This window comes from Protobothrops mucrosquamatus, unplaced genomic scaffold (assembly GCF_001527695.2).
Source record: "Protobothrops mucrosquamatus isolate PMUCROS unplaced genomic scaffold, P.Mucros_1.0 scaffold66, whole genome shotgun sequence".
NCBI lineage: Eukaryota > Metazoa > Chordata > Lepidosauria > Squamata > Viperidae > Protobothrops > Protobothrops mucrosquamatus.
Window position 1 is genome coordinate 102,250 of NW_015386444.1, and position 17,265 is coordinate 119,514.

At 43.5% G+C, this 17,265-nt stretch overlaps 2 protein-coding genes across 2 annotated transcripts in view; one reads left to right on the plus strand and one right to left on the minus strand.

The window, feature by feature from the left end:
* Window positions 1–15,925, plus strand: part of LOC107284064 (testis-expressed protein 10 homolog) — a 47,886-nt gene extending 31,961 nt beyond the window's left edge. The window contains exons 6-9 of the mRNA XM_015812070.2: window positions 6,852–6,932; window positions 7,896–8,077; window positions 9,561–9,771; window positions 15,246–15,925. Of these exons, the coding sequence (XP_015667556.1) occupies window positions 6,852–6,932; window positions 7,896–8,077; window positions 9,561–9,771; window positions 15,246–15,359 (588 nt within the window). The 3' untranslated portion in view covers window positions 15,360–15,925. The remainder of the gene's footprint in view (window positions 1–6,851; window positions 6,933–7,895; window positions 8,078–9,560; window positions 9,772–15,245) is intronic.
* INVS (inversin) overlaps window positions 15,890–17,265 on the minus strand; it is a 168,660-nt gene continuing 167,284 nt past the window's right edge. Inside the window, exon 14 of the mRNA XM_015812068.1 lies at window positions 15,890–16,057. Coding sequence (XP_015667554.1) covers window positions 15,924–16,057 — 134 coding nt within the window. The 3' untranslated portion in view covers window positions 15,890–15,923. The remainder of the gene's footprint in view (window positions 16,058–17,265) is intronic.

A 17,265-nucleotide genomic window follows, 5' to 3' on the forward strand; every position in this document is an offset into this window, starting at 1 on the left:
AAAGAAGAGGGAGTCAAGCTATTCTCCAAAGCGCCTGAAGGCAGGACAAGAAGCAACGGGTGGAAACTAATCAAGGAGAGAAGCAATCTAGAACTAAGGAGAAACTTCCTGACAGTTAGAACAATTAACCAGTGGAACAACCTGCCTCCAGAAGCGGTGAATGCTCCAACACTGGAAGTTTTTAAGAAGAGACTGGACAACCATTTGTCCGAAATGGTATAGGGTTTCCTGCCTGAGCAGGGGGTTGGACTAGATGACCTTCAAGGTCCCTTCCAACTTTACTATTATTATTATTATTATTAACATTCTCATCCAATCCTCGTCAGTCCAGTCAGATCTGGCACTGACTCTAACAACCCTTCAAGAACACGGTTTCTCAGTAAATTTTCAAAAGAGTCAGACCGTACCTTCGACCTGCCTTCTTCATCTGGGAGCGGACATAGACACACTAAAATGCAAGGTCTATCTCTCTCGAGATTGCCAACACAGCATTCGAACCCTGGTCAGATTGATTCAAAGGAAACGAACCACAACACTATCCACACTCTCACAATTGCTAGGAAAGATGGTTTCATGCCTTGCAATTGTGCCTTGGGCACGGCTACACTCCAGAGATCTGCAGTGGTTCTTACTCCCGTTCCAGAAAAGGGGAATAAGCTCCTCCAACCAAAGAGTAAGGGTTCCGCCAAAGGTCATAAGGTCGCTCCAGTGGTGGTCTTCCCCAGCGGTAAGGAAAGGACACATGTTCAAGGAAGCCGACCGAGTCATTCTGACCACGGATGCCAGCCTATTCGGTTGGGGAGCACACCTACAATCACAACTGGCACAGGGCCAATGGTCAAAGGAGGACCTAAGACACAACATAAACTGGTTAGAACTCAGGGCCATACACCTAGCCCTTTGCCACTTTCACAATGCAGTGGCGGATCAGCACGTCCTGATTCTCACGGACGTGGCGGCCAAGGCACACGTCAACCGTCAGGGAGGCACACGATCCAGCTCCCTCATGGCTGAAGCCCAAGCGCTGGGAGCCTGGGCAGAGAGCAACCTAGCCTCCCTCAAGGCCAAGCACATCTCAGGAGAAGCAAATCAACAGGCAGACTTCCTGAGCAGGGCGACGATAGACCACTCAGAGTGGAGCCTGCGCCCTGTTCTCTTCAGGGAAGCATCAGAGAGATTCGGCCATCCAGTGCTGGACCTATTTGCCAGTCCCAAGAATGCTCAGCTCCCGAGGTTCTTCTCCTGCTTTCCATCACCAGGGGCGGAGAGAGCAGATGCGCTTCGGGGTCACTGGCCAGAAGGACTGCTATATGCCTTCCCACCGCTTCCTCTGATACAAGCAACCATAAGAAAGATATTGCAGGAACAAGCAGAGGTGATACTCATTGCACTACACTGGTCAAGACGGATGTGGTTTGCCAACCTTGTAAGTCTCTCTACATCCCCACTGTGGAGGATTCCACACGAACAAATCTCCCTCAACCAGGGAGCCCTACTACATCCAGAGCCACAATGGCTCCAATTAGCCGCCTGGCACTTGAGCGAAGCCTCCTAGAAAGAGACAACTTTTCACAAAGAGTCATTAGGACACTCCAGGCCTCTAGAAGGCCTACAACTAACAAGATCTATGATTCCACTTGGAAAAATTATTACAGTTAGTGCACTAGACAGCAGCTAGACCCTTTTAGTATTTCGATCCCAGAAATCTTAGACTACTTAGCAGAGGGTCTGGATAGGGGGTTAGCACCCAACATAATTCGTAGACAGGTGGCCGCCCTATCCACCATCCTTACCTATGGCAACTCTGAACCACTAGCCAGACACGCAGTGGTGCGATCCTTCATTAAGGACGCAACAAACAACAGTCCACCCGTAGTCCACAGATAGCCCTCCTGGGATCTGCCTAAGGTCCTACAGGCCATTACCTTACCTCCATTTGAGCCTGTCCGGACCTGCAATTTACAATACCTGACCATTAAGGTCACCTTTCTAGTCGCTGTTACTTCTGCAAGGCGCATTTCAGAGTTAGAACCCTATCAGTTAGGGAGGATCTTTGTACCTTCTACATGGACAGGGTGGTACTACGTTTGGACCCCTCCTTCGTTCCAAAGGTCAATTCCCTATTTCACAGAGCACAGGAGGTGGTGCTTCTAAACTTTTGCCCCGAGCCCTCCCATGAATTGGAGCGTAAGTGGCACACCTTAGACGTTCGCAGGGTTTTAAAACACTACATCAAGCGAACGGCACCCTTCTGCAAATCGGAAGCCCTGTTTGTCTCCTTCCACTCTCACACAAGAGGTCGAAGGGTCACAGCTTCCACAATCGGAAGATGGATTAGAAGATGCATAGCAGAGGCATACAGGGGGCAGTCGTTAGCGGTCCCCAGGCAAATCACTGCACACTCCACTCGCAGCGCTGCCACCTCAGCAGCGTGGGCGACTCAGGCACCGATTGAGGAAATATGTAGGGCGGCGACGTGGGCATCACCTTCCCCTTTATAAGACACTACAAGTTAGATAGGTTCGCATCTGCGGAGGCCTCCTTTGGCAGGAGGATACTCCAATGCATAGTATCAGAGATTGGGACACAGGCCCAGACTGCTCCCCACCCACAGGGACAGTGAGGCTTTGGTATGTCCCATTGGTGGATTCTCCACTCATCATGCTAGATAAGGGGCGTTGGTCTTACCTGAACGCCTTTTCTCAGCATGACGATGGAGAATCCACGCCCACCTTTAAGGCCAGTCAGGTCCTGTGAGGGGAGAGGATTGAGCCAACACAAGGAAACGTAGCCAACAGCTTTCGCCTCAGTCGAGACTGGGAAGGGGAGGTCTCAAGAGGAGAGACGAAGCAAAATTGGCTGACTTAGTCTACGGGCAGAAGACAAGCAAAATCCATTGGTGACCATTGGTGGATTCTCCATCGTCATGCTGAGAAAAGGCGTTCAGGTAAGACCAACGCCCCTTTTCCATTTATGTTTTATTTCTTTGCATGTTAATGTCTTTGTGTATTCCTCTTGAATCATGAAAAGATGCAGTGATTCTGCTCAACCAAGTTTATCAGAAGTTTTACTGTTCAGATTTACTGATGCATGGAAAAACTACTGTCATAGATTTTTAATTTTTATAAAAAAGAATTGTTTAAATTCTAGCTAAACTTGTACAATTGCCATTGTTGCTACTTTTGCATTTATTGTAGGTAATCAAGGATGTTTGCTTATTAGTTAATTAAATGCATATACTGCTACTGCTGATGTTATCTTTAAAAGTTATGCTTAAATTTTCAATACTTAGTCCAAAAAGGATAGGACTGGCTTTCCAGTGTTTCAATTGATTATCCCTTATTTTGGTGATATGAAATACAGATAATCCTTGAATTACGAATGTAATAGAGTCTGCCGATTACATTTGTAACCTGAGGATTCGTTCAATTGGATCACGTTAAATGAACGTGATCCACCCTGTTTTACCCAATGCATTTGCTAATTGAATGTGCAGGTCATTAAATGCATATGAGGTCTCTCGGGGGGGGAGACCATGCGGGTAGTGCTGCAACAGGCCACCCAAGGCCTCCCCAACCCACTGAGATACCTCATACTCACAATCCCTTGGGGTCCCCATAGTTGCTTCTCCCCCCACCTATACAGCCCTGCCAGTTCTCCAAAGGCACTTGGCCTGCTTTGCTAGCCTCACCGATTCCACTTACTCCTCCCCACCCCATTTCCCATAGCTTGCTTACTTTTTGAAAATCTCCAGAGTTCCAGAAGAGGCTGACCCACGCGGAAGAAAAGCCGAAGTCTTTTATTCAGATGCTGGTGAAACTGTAAGAATGTGAGATTTAAGGAAAATAGCTTTGCCAGCATCTGAATAAAAGACTTCTGCTTTTCTGCTATGAGGCCAGCATCCCTGCAGACTTCGTTTGGACCCAGACTGGGCGGCGCCAGCAGCTTCCTGCTTGCTGTTGTCTGGCTGGTTTGAATGAGCAGCTTCAGGGATTGGAGTGTGATGGTAGCGGTGGAAGCCAATCAACATGGAGCTTGCAGTTCAGTCGTATGAGAAAAAGGAAACAACCTCTACGTTGATTGACTGCCATGGCCCAATTCCTGAAGGCTTCTGGTGCCGCCCAGTCTTGGCCCAAATGAAACCTGCAGGACACTGGCCTCATGGCAGAAAAGCCTATATCTTTTATTCAGATATTGGCAAAGCTGTTTTCCTTAGATCTCACGTTCTTAGAGCCCCGTGGCGAACCTACCACAGATGGCACGCAGAGCCCTCTCTGTGGGCACGTGCACCGTCGCCCCAGTCCTAGGCCTTTAGTCCCGTCCATGAACAACGTGCATCAATACCCATGCAGAGTAAGGTTGCCACGCCCGCCCCTGCCTCCCCAAGCGTTTTTTTACTAACCTGCCTTTCAGCTGCATTCCATTTCTCCGTTCGCTTCTCAGCCTTCGCCGCGTGCTTGTGGGACTATCAATAAAAAAAAAAGTTCCATCAGACTTTCTAACTTCTCGCGAGATCTCAAGAAGTTAGAAAGTCTGATGGAACTTCTCTTTTTTTTCCCGATAGGCCCACAAACACACAGCAAAGGCTGAGAAGCGAACGGAGAAACGGAATGCAGCTGAAAAAAAATGCTTGGGGGAGGAGAGGGCATGTAGGTGGGGGTGGGCGCAGCAACCTTACCCTGCATGATGGCGGGAGGGTGGGGCATGCGCCCCTCCCATGCCAGGCCAACCCCTGAAGCCCCAGGGCGACCATGCTGGGTGGCGGTGGGCAGGGTGTTGACGTGGGGGCCGGCAAGCTGACCAAAGCAGCAGGTGGAGCGCTGGAGGCTCGGGAGGGAGGATGCTGAAGTGGGTGGTCGGGCCATTGGCAAGAGCAACGCATCTGAGCGGAAAGCGGCCTTGGGAACAAGTGGGGCAGGTAAAGAAAGAAATCCTCGCTCCCCCCAGAAATTGCCTTTCTTTCCTTACCTGACTCCCAGCCCCATGCTGTTTCTTCTTCGCAATCCGCCGCCAACGCATGCAAGGAAACGAAGTTTTTTTGGGGGGGAAAGATCAGTCAATCAATTTCATCTTCTCGTAAAAGATCGCAAAGTTGGAATTGATTGATTGACCTTTTTTCCCCCCAAAAAACCTTCCTTTGTTTCCTTGTATGCGGCGGCGGTGTCAGATTGCGAAGGAGAAAGGGCACGGGGCTGAAAGTCAGGTAACGAAAGAAAGGCAATTTCTGGGGGGAGTGAGGATTTCTTTCTTTACCTGCCCCACTTGTTCCCAAGGCCGCTTTCCGCTCAGATGCATTGCTCTTGCCAATGGCCCAACCGCCCACTTCAGCACCCTCCCTCCCTGAGCCTCCAGCGCTCCACCTGCTGCTTTGGTGGCTCTGTAGGCAGATGTGCCTACAGAGCCATCAAAGCTGTAGCTGAATGTGCAGGTGAAGGGGAAACCTGTCCCACTTGTTCCACGGCCGCTTTCAGCTGAGCCACATTGCAGCAGAATTGGGCACAATACACGAGGCGGCAAACAGCTGCGTCACGCCAAAACCAGCTGTTTGCCGCCTCCTGCCCAGTGCCGCTACCATGAGACCACGGAACAAGCCGGGCGGCTGTAAGAAACTGGTATAGCGGTTCCTTACCTCCACCCGGCTTGTTCTGCGGCCTCATGGCAGCGGCATTGGTTGCGACATGCGAGGCGGAAATGGCTGTGGCCAGAAACAAACATCCATGTTGCGCTGAAATCGAGGGGCCAGCAGGCTGTGGCTGGTGATGGACAGAGTTGACCCTCATGCGCTCGCTGTGTGCGGGAGCCGATGGTGTCAGGCAGCAGCCGCCCCGGCCCCTGTCTCGCCTTGCCTTGCCCTGTGGCAATGGCACCCCTGCTCTGCCCTCTGCCTCGCTTCGCCTCACCCCACAGGATGAGCCTCCTGCCCACCATCCCACCTGCCAGAGACCCCCAGGATTTCCCCCAACCCTGCCTGGCCCCCACAGGCATCCCTCCCCAAGAGCAACATTGAGGTGACTACACCCACCACGCCCACGCCCACCCAGTCTGCTGTGACCACCGCAGCCACGCCCACCCAATGGGCCACGCCCACCCGGCACCCAATGATACATAAGTGGGTTTTGGGTTGTAGTTTGGGCATTCGGTCTCTAAAAGATTCAGTATCACTGTTAGGGCCTCACCAGCATTTGAATAAAAGACTTCGGTTTTTCTGCCACGTGAGGTCAGCCTCTTCTGGAACTCTGGAGATCTTCAAAAAGTAAGGAAGTGATGGGAAATGGGGTAGGGTTGGAATCCGGGAGGCTAGCAAAGCAGGCCCAGTGCCTGTGGAGACCTTGCAGGGCAGGATTGCTGGGGTGAAATAGATAGGGAGCATGTTACAACTTCTCTGCAGTCAGTCGTAAAGGCTGCAACATATATAACTTTGGGACAGGTTGTAATTTTGAATGGTCATTAATTGAACTGTCGTACCTCGAGGAATACCTGTATAGATTTTACCTGAAACCAATAAAATAAACTCAAAAGGCTCTTGTGAATAGATCTGGAGTTCGTGATCAGAATGGAAGTGCAAAAAGTTTTATTGCATGAGTAGGTTGTTTGCATATTATTGGAAAACACTGTTTTCTGTTGACAACAGCAGATATAGAAAATTGGTAGTTTTGCAAAACGATATGAGCAGACGTGAAACTGAAAAATTAAAGCAGAATCTGGCTAAATAACACTTTTTCCAATTCATAATAACCATATTTTGTTTAAGTATTTTAGGTAGTCATGCAACGTATAGTTTTTAAATGACATTCAATATATGATATAATCAAATATGGTAAATATTTTGAACAATTTTGCTGTTAAAATAGATGGTGAGCCAAAGCCTATCCACTGTTCCTTCACGAAGCCAATGTGTTGATATTGTACAAAGTGGAATATGTAAATATCTGGTAGGTACCAATTTGGAATCAATTTATTGTTTCTTATATCATTTATTATGATTAAGTATCTCTAGCTGAAGGTTGATTTACAGTCATTTTATTTAAAATATAGTATGTGAATTTTTAAAAATAGTATATAAATATATATTTACTTGAAATGTTACATTTTTGTAGCTTCTTTTGACCCAGTAAACTATAATTGCTTATCTATAATAGTAAGCTTTATATGAAATCATTTATTTACTCCTGAGTGTTATATAAATGTATAATCACTATACTGAAATTCTTGTTTTTAAAATGTAAATCTGCCTTTATTTCTAAACATAGTGAAATCAAACAAAATAAAGCAGATTTAAATATAACCATGTAAAATTCTAAACATTTTTTTATTAATAGCACCAAGATGTCATTCAATTAGTCAGCTAATATAAAAACTTTCCCATAAAGCCAGATTAATAATAAATAATAAGACCTGCAATGTGAGTCTCCCTTCGTAGAGCGTTCTGCCGCAAAAATGGGAGGAAGAGTCCCTGTCCTGTATTTTATTCACCTATAAAAAAAATCTGCTTAGAAACTTTGGAGCAAGTTGGAATGACAGATTGTAAGCTATAATATAATTTGTTAATAATCAGTCTTGATTGTAAATTCAATAGAAAGATGAAACTACTCACTGGATTCTGAAATGTGCTAAGTACCTTTTGTACTATTTGATGTTTTGTATAGCTGTAACACCTCAAAAATATTATTCTGCATCTAAACTGCAGTTCAAATTATATGTTGAAAATATTGCTGAATAATGAGTTTTTAATAATGCATCTAAATCTTCACCAGTAAAATATAACAACCTTAATGGACATTTGAAATTATTATCATAGCAGAATTCTTCTCTTATGTTTATAAGACATACAAAAAATATTTGTGCTCAAAGATTGTGTGAAAGATTATTTATTCTGAAATTATTTTGTTTCCTAGGTAGGACTGACTGTAGTACCTGATAGCACTGCTGGTGCTATTTTGTGTGCTCTTAGTAAACTACTGGATCAAGTATATATCCTTAATGAAAATATTTCCAGGTTCCTAGCTTCACTGTGTTATAGTCTTCTCTACCTTTTCTTAACAATAGAGAGGGAGGATACGGAACATATGCAGAAGAGGTAAGCGTTTTAATTTTATATTTTATTCTTAAAATATTGGTACTTTCCAAGCATCGTATGTTTGTGTGAATATATGTTTTTGTTTATTGTGGCTGAACACTTGTTCAGTTGTACAGGTAGTCCTCCAGCTATGATCACAATTGGGCCCAGAAAACTGGCCATTGAGTGGTGTGGTCATTAAATGAGATGCCACTAGACTGCTTTGCTCAATGATTGCAATCCCAGCTGTCCCAGTTGTGGTCATTAGTGGAGTGCCAGGAAGAGGTTCCAGGTCTTCCATCAGACCCAGGGAGAATGATAATGAGAACAATGGTGTTCATTAGATTTGAGGTCCCTTGGCATGCTGGAGGAAATGTCCTCAAATCTGGTAAAAACGCTAGGGAACATCAGCATTCTGGAAAATTTAGAATGCTGGTATCTGCTACCTTTTTCTTTTCCCCTTGGGCTCAGAACACTGGACTTCACTAGCATTTTCCCCTCTGAATGGTGGCATTTAGAGAAAATACTAGCAAACACCAGTATTTTGAAAGGCTCATTAGCATTTTTACCAGAGAGGAAATATGTTCCTCTCCTACGGATGAGGATTTCCCGTTCATGCACAGATGGAGAAAAAAGAACACTTTGGCACGTGGGGGAATGGATTTCAGATCCAATGTTCCAAGAAAGACTTGCAACCTTCCCTGCTGGCGTCTTCATTAATTTTCTGGGGAAGCCAGTAAAGATGGCAAATAGCAATCATTTGATTGCTGGGCACTTGGCAATTGCTTGTAAATATGAACAGGTTGTCCAGCATCCAAAATATGATCATATAACCAAGGAGGCTGGCACAATGGAAAGAAGTAATTTATAGGTCGTAAAGCACCTTTTCCAAGACTGTCTGACTATGCAGGGTCATTAAATGACCAGTTGTAAGTCAAGGATTATCTGTACTTTGACACTAGTGACTGTAGACTTTGAATTTCTGATGAGGATTTGTATTTCCTTTTCTACAATATTCTAAATGTAACATTACATTTTATAAAATTTACTTTAATGTAAATTTTTCTTGCGGAGAATTTAACTTATGTCCTCCAAAGGTAAACTTAAGCAAGGCTTTTGTGTGTTTTTAATTTAGTAATGATCAATACATAATATATTCCACAATTAAGTGGGGCAGAAAGCCCCTTTCCCATTTTTAACCATAGCTGTAGGCAAAATGACTGAATTTTTCACAACTGTAAATTAGTAATAAATTATCAGTCCCTTGGAAGTTGTGCAAATAAATTATATCTATGAATTCTTTATTTATTTTTATGTATTTATTAAATGTATATATGGCTGCCCATCCATCTGACTTGCATATGACTGTGGGTTGTATTTATAGTTATAGTACAAGTAATACCTGTGGTTATTTGCCTGGTTTGAAGTTACTCTTTTCTTACTATAAATCTAGCTAAACTTGTGCACATCTAATTCCCCCCCCCTTCCTCAACTTCGGTTTCAGGGATGTACTGTGGAGTTCCTGTATCTCAATTCTAAGCACCTCACTTCAAATCTTGAGAGTGATGTTGCAGACTCTTCAAGTGAACCAAGCCTCCCGGGATGAATTGCCTGTTCTTGCTCAGCTTCTTTGTTTGCTAATGCAACACAGACAGCTTCAGACTCATATGAAGACCAGTGAGTTCCTGGTGAAACAGATTGTCAAAGATATCATGGTAAGGAGTCTATTCTCAGTCACTGGCTGCCGAAGCCAAGTTGTAGTCTTATAGAATTGGAAAGTAACAGTTTTTCTGGTCACAAAAAAGGCTGAAAGAACTTGGCCCATTAGTCATTAAAGGATAAAGAGTCATTCTTCTCTTCTCTATCATAAGAATGATAGTGGGCTTTCTCCAAAAATCATTTCCATTCTAACCACCAATTCCAGTAAGTAAGGACTTACCATGTTTTCTGCTTCCAAACTTAGGAAATAGCATTACAATTTCCTGTCCTTATTCCTTCCTAGTTGGGATTGAAGGCAAAACTGTATACACCTTTTAAAAGGTTTATTTTGAATATCTCAAGGGTCTCTTCCTTTTAAAGAAGGACATATTCTAAATTTCTTTTTTCCACTTTGGGGTTTAAAGCTACTATATTAAAAATAAACAAGAATAGCTATTTTGCTCTCTATCTGTAAAATTATGTAGAGTCTGAATCCCCCCCTTTTTTGTTGAAAGTGTACTTCCTTTTCATCCTTTTTTCAAGCACAACCTTATTCCCAGGCAGGTGTGACAGAGTTTCCACATAGTAGTTATCTTGAGATTTTCTCCTTCAGAGTGTTTTTTAATCTATTTTAATCTTTTCTAATTTTTTTTCATTTAATTCTTTAAACTGTACAGCTGTTTAATTGTTTCCATGTACTAATACAATTGTGTGACCTTAAGTAACCCCCTTTCATAATTTCACCACTTTGGAATCAAGCTTTCACTTTTAATACCTTAAATTTTTATCTGAATGATGAAAACTTAGATTCTTGCTCCTCTGCTAGGCATCTATTAGATCAGGGCTTTTCAACCGGTGGTACGCGTACCACTGGTGGTACGCGACCACCTGGCTGGTGGTACGCGGCGTCGCCTTCCTCCCCCTCCCCTGCGTCGCTTTCCTCCCCCCCCCACTCTGCTCGTTCCCAGCTCACTTGTTTGTGGAAAATGCTGCTTGGTGGCAGCCTGCACAAACCCTACCGAATGTGCCCTGCAGGGGGCACGCGAAGAGCGCAGGTGCAGAACAAGGCCCCGCCCTCCCCAGGGACTCATTGTGCAGCAGCCGGATTGACTTCTGCTGGTGCATGCAGGTCAGTGGGATCCATGGGGCTCTTCCCCTCCCTCTTCTTACTTCACAAAAAGCGCTAGCCTGATAGCCCCTTCTGGGCTGGGAGAAGCGCACGCCGTTGCTTGTATCGCAGGCTTAAAGTCTGAAACAGCGGGGCTCTTGGCTGACTGATCGCCTTTCTCCCCCCCCCTCAACTTTTCTACAAACCGGGAATCGTGGCTTAGTGGGGGCCTGGAGCGGGTCTCGGAGTGCCCGTGCACCCCTTGGATCAGACAAGTGAGCGATCGACTTTAGCCTTTGGGGAACAAAAGCCGGTCAGGGCTGATCTCTTCCTGCCCAGGAAGGCTGGAGAAGCCAGGAGAAAGTCAATTATTAGAGGTGGGGGAGTCACTTCTTCATTTAAGGCAGTTTTGGAAAAGTAACTTTTGCTGGAAAGGAAAGCAGGTTTCCCCCCCCCTTTCTTGGATCGCCTTCTTTGCTTGGGCCTCTGTTGCCTGTATCGCAGGCTTAACATCTGAAACAGTCGGGCTCTTGGCTGACTGATCGCCTTTCTCTTTTCGGGAGATGCGCCTTTGCAGCAGGCTTCCCCTTTCGTTAATTGTCGGAAGTTTGAAAGGCAAGCTGCTCCCGGAGCGTAAAAGTAGAGGGCCCAAACGGCGAGAGTGACGCAGTTCTCCGACTCTGCTTCAGAGGGAAAATGTAGGGGGAAAATGACTGGGAGAAGTAGCCGGTTCTAACGGACGTGCCTGAAAACGGGAGGTGAACCGGCCACATCCCCGCCCTGCCTGTGCGCTCTCCTCTGCCTCTGCAAGCGCACAGGCAGGGCCGTGTTGTGTTTCTGCCTGCCAAAACCAGGCTGGGGTCTGGATGGCGTAGCACAGGACGAAGGAACGAGGAAGGAAGGAAGGAAGGAAGGAAGGAAGGAAGGAAGGAAGGAAGGAAGGAAGGAACAGACAATGGGAGCTGCAGCGCTGCAGCCTTCCAGTCCCGTGAGCGTCTTTCGGCTGTGCTCCAGGCCTCGCATTCATCAGCTGTTCGGCGGCCGAGAGACAGAGCCTTTCAGCTTCAGGCCGCTCCATTGGCCCTTGCCTCCCTGCCTCCCGCCCATCAGCTGTTCGGCGGCTAAGAGTAGGAACCGCTCAGCTGTTGGTCGGGACGCATCCACGCTGCCAGGTAGAACGGTGCTGGCCGCTGGTCTCCTTTGCCGCCCCACGTGTCGTCCTCGACCCCTCCCCCCTCCCGTTCATGTCGAGCCCGCGGGGGCTTGACAGGTAGAGAGGGAGGGAAGGAGAAAGGGAACAAAGGGGGAGGTAAAGGAAAGAAGGAAGGAAGGGAAATGGGAGAGAGGGAGGGAAGGAGGAAGGGACAAAGAGGGAGGTTAAGGAAAGAAGGAAGGAAGGGAAATGGGAAAGAGGGAGGGAAGGAGGAAGGGACAGGGGGAGGTGAAGGAAAGAAGGAAGGAAGGGAAATGGGAAAGAGGGAGGGAAGGAGGAAGGGAACAAAGGGGGAGGTGAAGGAAAGAAGGAAGGAAGGGAAATGGGAAAGAGGGAGGGAAGGAGGAAGGGACAAAAGGGGAGGTGAAGGAAGGGAAATGGGAAAGAGGGAGGGAAGGCAGGCAGGCACCTGCCCCAGTCGCATCCCCCTCCACCAGAGACCCACTGATTCCCCCCCACAGGCACCCTGCAACCTGAGCGATCAGCTGGCCATGCCCCCCTCGGCCATTGATCACATGACCCTGGAATACTGAACGTCATAAGTATGAATCAGTTGCCAAGCATCCGAATGTAAATCACAAGACCCTGGGGATGCTGCAACAGTCATAAGTGTGAAAAATGGTAATAATTTGCTTGTAACTTCAAACAGTCACTAAGTGAATTGTTGTAAGTCAAGGACTACCTGTACTTTCTCATTTTTTTCCTTTTTTGGGGGGGGTCAAGTTTTTGATACCTTGTTTGCGAGTGGTGGTACTCGGATATTGCCTTATCCAAAAAGTGGTACAATGGGTGAAAAGGTTGAAAAGCCCTGTATTAGATAGTTTGCAGATCTTTCAGAGAAGCAGGAAGATAAAGGCTCCTCCCTTAAACTGAACTCAGCCCTCATCCATCTAGTGTCTAGAAAACATTACAGAAGTATTTTATTTTGTCTTCTCCCAATGTGTTTCAACTTTCTAGTATAGCCTGTAGCCTTAGCATTTCCTAGTGGTCCCCCATCCAAACAAGATCTGACCATGCTTAACTTTTTTTGAAACTCAAGGTCCCTAACAGCTGCCTCTTGCTATAGCAAGTAATAGGGCTTGTATTGGGGGACTAATTATTCCAATGTCTGATAGTTCCAATATCATTAAGTCCCCAAACCATGCTCAGTCCAGAAATTGAACTTAAAGTATCCCTGACAAATATCTCACTCTCTTTCAGTAAAGGAAAATTCATCTACCATTTTAATAACTTTTTATTGTCCAGCTGCTTTTACCATTAGGAAAATTTTCTTCATATGCCATTAGAATTTGTCTCCATAATTTAAGGATGACAGATTGGCAACAAAAGATGGATCCAGTTGTATTGACTATCAGTGATCTCTTGTTAATTTCATTATCTATATATAAAGTTCAGGGTTTAACTGTGGAGTACTTGGTGCTCTCAGCTTGGTTGTTTGCTGCAGAGTTTTCATTACCAAACTAGGTAATATCTTCTGTGCACTGAGGATGTTACTAGTTGGATAATGAAACATCTGCAAGCAAACAGCTATGCTTAGAGATCACCAAGGACTCCACCTTTGTTATCTTTCTGTAATTCTCCATTTTGGAACTAGTGCAGTTGATAACTGTTATATGAAATCCTTCTCTGAATGGGAAACTATATTTCTGTAAAATGAGAAGCCATAAACACTTCTTCAACTGTTATCAAGTCCCCCAACATTCTGTCTTTGATCTCCCTTTGTTTCTAAGATTTGTGAAATCTTAATAAATACTACAGACCACACACTTAATATTTTAAATTTAGCTTCCTAAATTTTAGTGGATTATGACTGCTCCACTTTCTGTGCCTTGGGTCGCTACAGGCCTTTTCCCACTCCCCCCAGGTCCCCCCAAAGGTCCCCCCCAGGTCCCCCCAAAGGTCCTCTTTCTCACTTATTGTCTGAAAAGCTCTTAGACCACTGGAATGGATTGCTTCTTTGTAGTACTGTGTGTAATTCCTGAAGCTGCTCCAGTTTGTTCTGCCCACAAAATGGTGGTTGATTTAGGCACCACCATGTGGCTTGGGGATAAACTGCTTTGTTCTGCTATCATAGCAAGGTCTACAGCACTGTAGAAACTTTTTGCGGCATTCAAAAGGATGCTTTCATTTGATTTCTGTGTATAATTTAAAATGCTGGTTCCCCATAAAGCCATTTATATCTTGACACTGGGTAAGACAAACTCCTCTTACCCGAATAAACCTGATTGTTGGGTTATCCAAAGAGATACTTTGGCTGTTTGTACAGTGTATAGTTCTTTATACTCAGGAGGTAAAGAGTGAAACCAGGAAGCCCTATTTTTAAGGGCAAACTATCTGGAATAGTCACTGAACAAAGATCAGATTTATTTCTTCCTTGATGGCCTTCAAGACTTAAAAACTGAGTAGTTTGAGAGAACAATTTAGTCAGTTAATGTCATCTTTTTTATTTTCCTGATTTATTCATTTAGACTTATTGTATATATTGTATATGTTAATTATTAAACTGAGTTCTACTAGACTTTTACCCATAGCGATACTTTCACTGATTTCACAGACAGAGAAAAACATTGAAGTGGAATTCCATAGTATTTCCTTTAATTACAAGCATCTGCTTGCTAATATGTAGACAAAATTAATTTACCTGTTTCTTGGTATGTTGTGTTATAAATATTATAAAACTGAAATGCCTATGTGCCTTCTTAATTTAAAAAAAATCAGTAACTTTTCTTCTTTGTATTCTAGATCAGGGGTCCCCAACCCCTAGGCTGCGGCCCACTAGTGGGCCGCCATCTCTTCAAAACCAGGCCATGCAAGCAGTAGACACCCATGTGCATGTGCAGCTCCCCTTGTGTGAGCGGTGGGCACGCACAGTCATGTGCAGCTTCATTTGTGTGCGGTGAGCACATGCACCCACCACTTGTGCAAATGGAGATTCACGAGCTTGCATACACACTACCACTCATATAGAACCATCTCATCTCCCCCCCCACTGGGCTGCCAAGCTGGAAAGGTTGGGGACCACTGTCCTAGATAATTGTATAGGTAGTATCTTATATTTGTATCTACATGAATTATAGATATGAGAAACATTTTCTCCTTTAAAAAATAATTCATTCAAATGCATCTTTGGTTAAATATTTCAAGTAATCATTATGTTTTTTGATTCACAGGTCTTGAAAAGTGATGAAGCTCAAGAGCAGTGGTTGACAGACCTCCATTACAATTTCAATATATATTTAGCCACTCATACCCCAGGATCTGGGGCAGTCAATACACTATATTAAAGAGAATATATGATTGCAAACTCTTTGTAGGAACGAAAAAAGTCATTTTTGTGCAAATTAAAAATGCATTTTATACAATCTATGATTTGTGTAAAAACTGTTACTCTTTACATTTGCTACTAAGATTTAAAAGTTACATGAAATAAAATGGAGTAATACAATAGCTTAAAGCAAATAAACAGAAACATATGCAAATACTGAGAAACATATCAAGAGAAATTTTATATATTGTGAAGAGCAGGGGACAGTTTAGTTGTTATCATTAAATACTTGCTTAAGTCTCAATATTGTGCAGCTTAATATATTAAAAAAAGTATAGATCATTTTAGGGTGAAAGTTCGTTGTCCAAGCTGGTGGGTTGGTTTCAAAACATTTCATTAGATAACATCTTCAGCAGAGTTTAGGGGGTGTCAGTGTCAGTGTTCTTCTGTTTATAAGGGCTTCAGGTGTGGATGTGTCGAGTGAGGGTCTTGTGAGCTTATAGATCATTTAAATAAAAGCACTGATGAAATTACATTAAAGATACTTTAAAATGTCCACAAATAATCAATAGGCTTTCTTATGCTATAGTGTAGTCTTATTTTCATGGCTGAATCTGGTGTGTTTTGCTTTCATTATTGTGGCAGGTTTCATATTGTACGAAAAATGTTTATATTTCCCTGGATTTTCCGATAAGCAAATATCTTGCAATCCGCCTGCTGTAAAAGAAGCATAAAGTTATTAGTGTTTTTGTTCAGTAAGGACTCAAAATAGTTGGTTTTCTTTCTGTATTAAACATAAAATAACGTAACTTCAAAATTCTATTTTATGTAGTTGAAGACCATTAAATGACAAATGTACTCTTAATTTTTTTTAGAGGACTCCTGTGTCTATAGCTGGCAGCTATTATCTCTACTATGTTCTGTGGCATACTTTAGCTCTACCATTTTTATATAAATCTGCTTATATAAATCTGTTGCTTTTTTTAAAAAAATCAATATTCCTGTTTTGTCCATTGAGAGGTATTATAAAAGGGAAAACAAGGGATAACTTCAAAATTGATACAGTAGTGCTTAAAAGTTTGTGATTTCTTTTTTGAATTTTCAGTATTTCAGCATAAATATGACATAAAAATGTGATCTGTCAAAAATACTACACTTGTTCATTTATTTAGGAAAATTATTCAAAGCTACATATTTGTTTTGGGTTAGGGTTTTGAGGAAAAGATGAACCTCTAGGTTATCAGTTCATTTGAAAGTGGGTGTTTCCATCAATGAAATAACAATTGGGTGTGAATGTTTGAAGAACAGACTTTTGGGTATTTGCTATCAAAGTCTGGAAGGGTCTTATTGCTCAAAAATGATTTATGGAAACCTGAAAAAGCTAAAAAAAGTTTAGAAAATGTTTGGACTCCATCATTGTCCATTGTCAAACAGATTCAACATCATTGTTACCAGGAATGGTCTAACATCAATTTTGGGAAGAATAGCGATGGTGAAAATGAATATTTTACCAAAACTACTTTTCCTATTCCAAACAATACCTATAAAATTAAAGAATTTTTTTATGAATTAAATGCATTGATTTTGAAATTTATCCGGCAAGGGAAAAAAGCCAGAATTAGTCTGAAATTGCTACAAGAAGCGAAAGAAAATGGAGGATTTGGGCTATCAGACTGGGTTCTATACTATCAAGCAGCTGTATTAACATAATTAAAAGAGTGGATAACCCTTAGACTCAAAAGACTACTATACCCTAGAAGGACATGACCTACAACTTGGATGGCATGCTTTTCTATGGAATGGGAAGAACAAAATCCATAAATACTTTCAAAATTACTATATAAGAAATGCCTTGCTTTTGACACGGGAAAAGATAAAAATGAAAATTTATATGAAAATACCAGGATGGATCTCGACAATGGAAA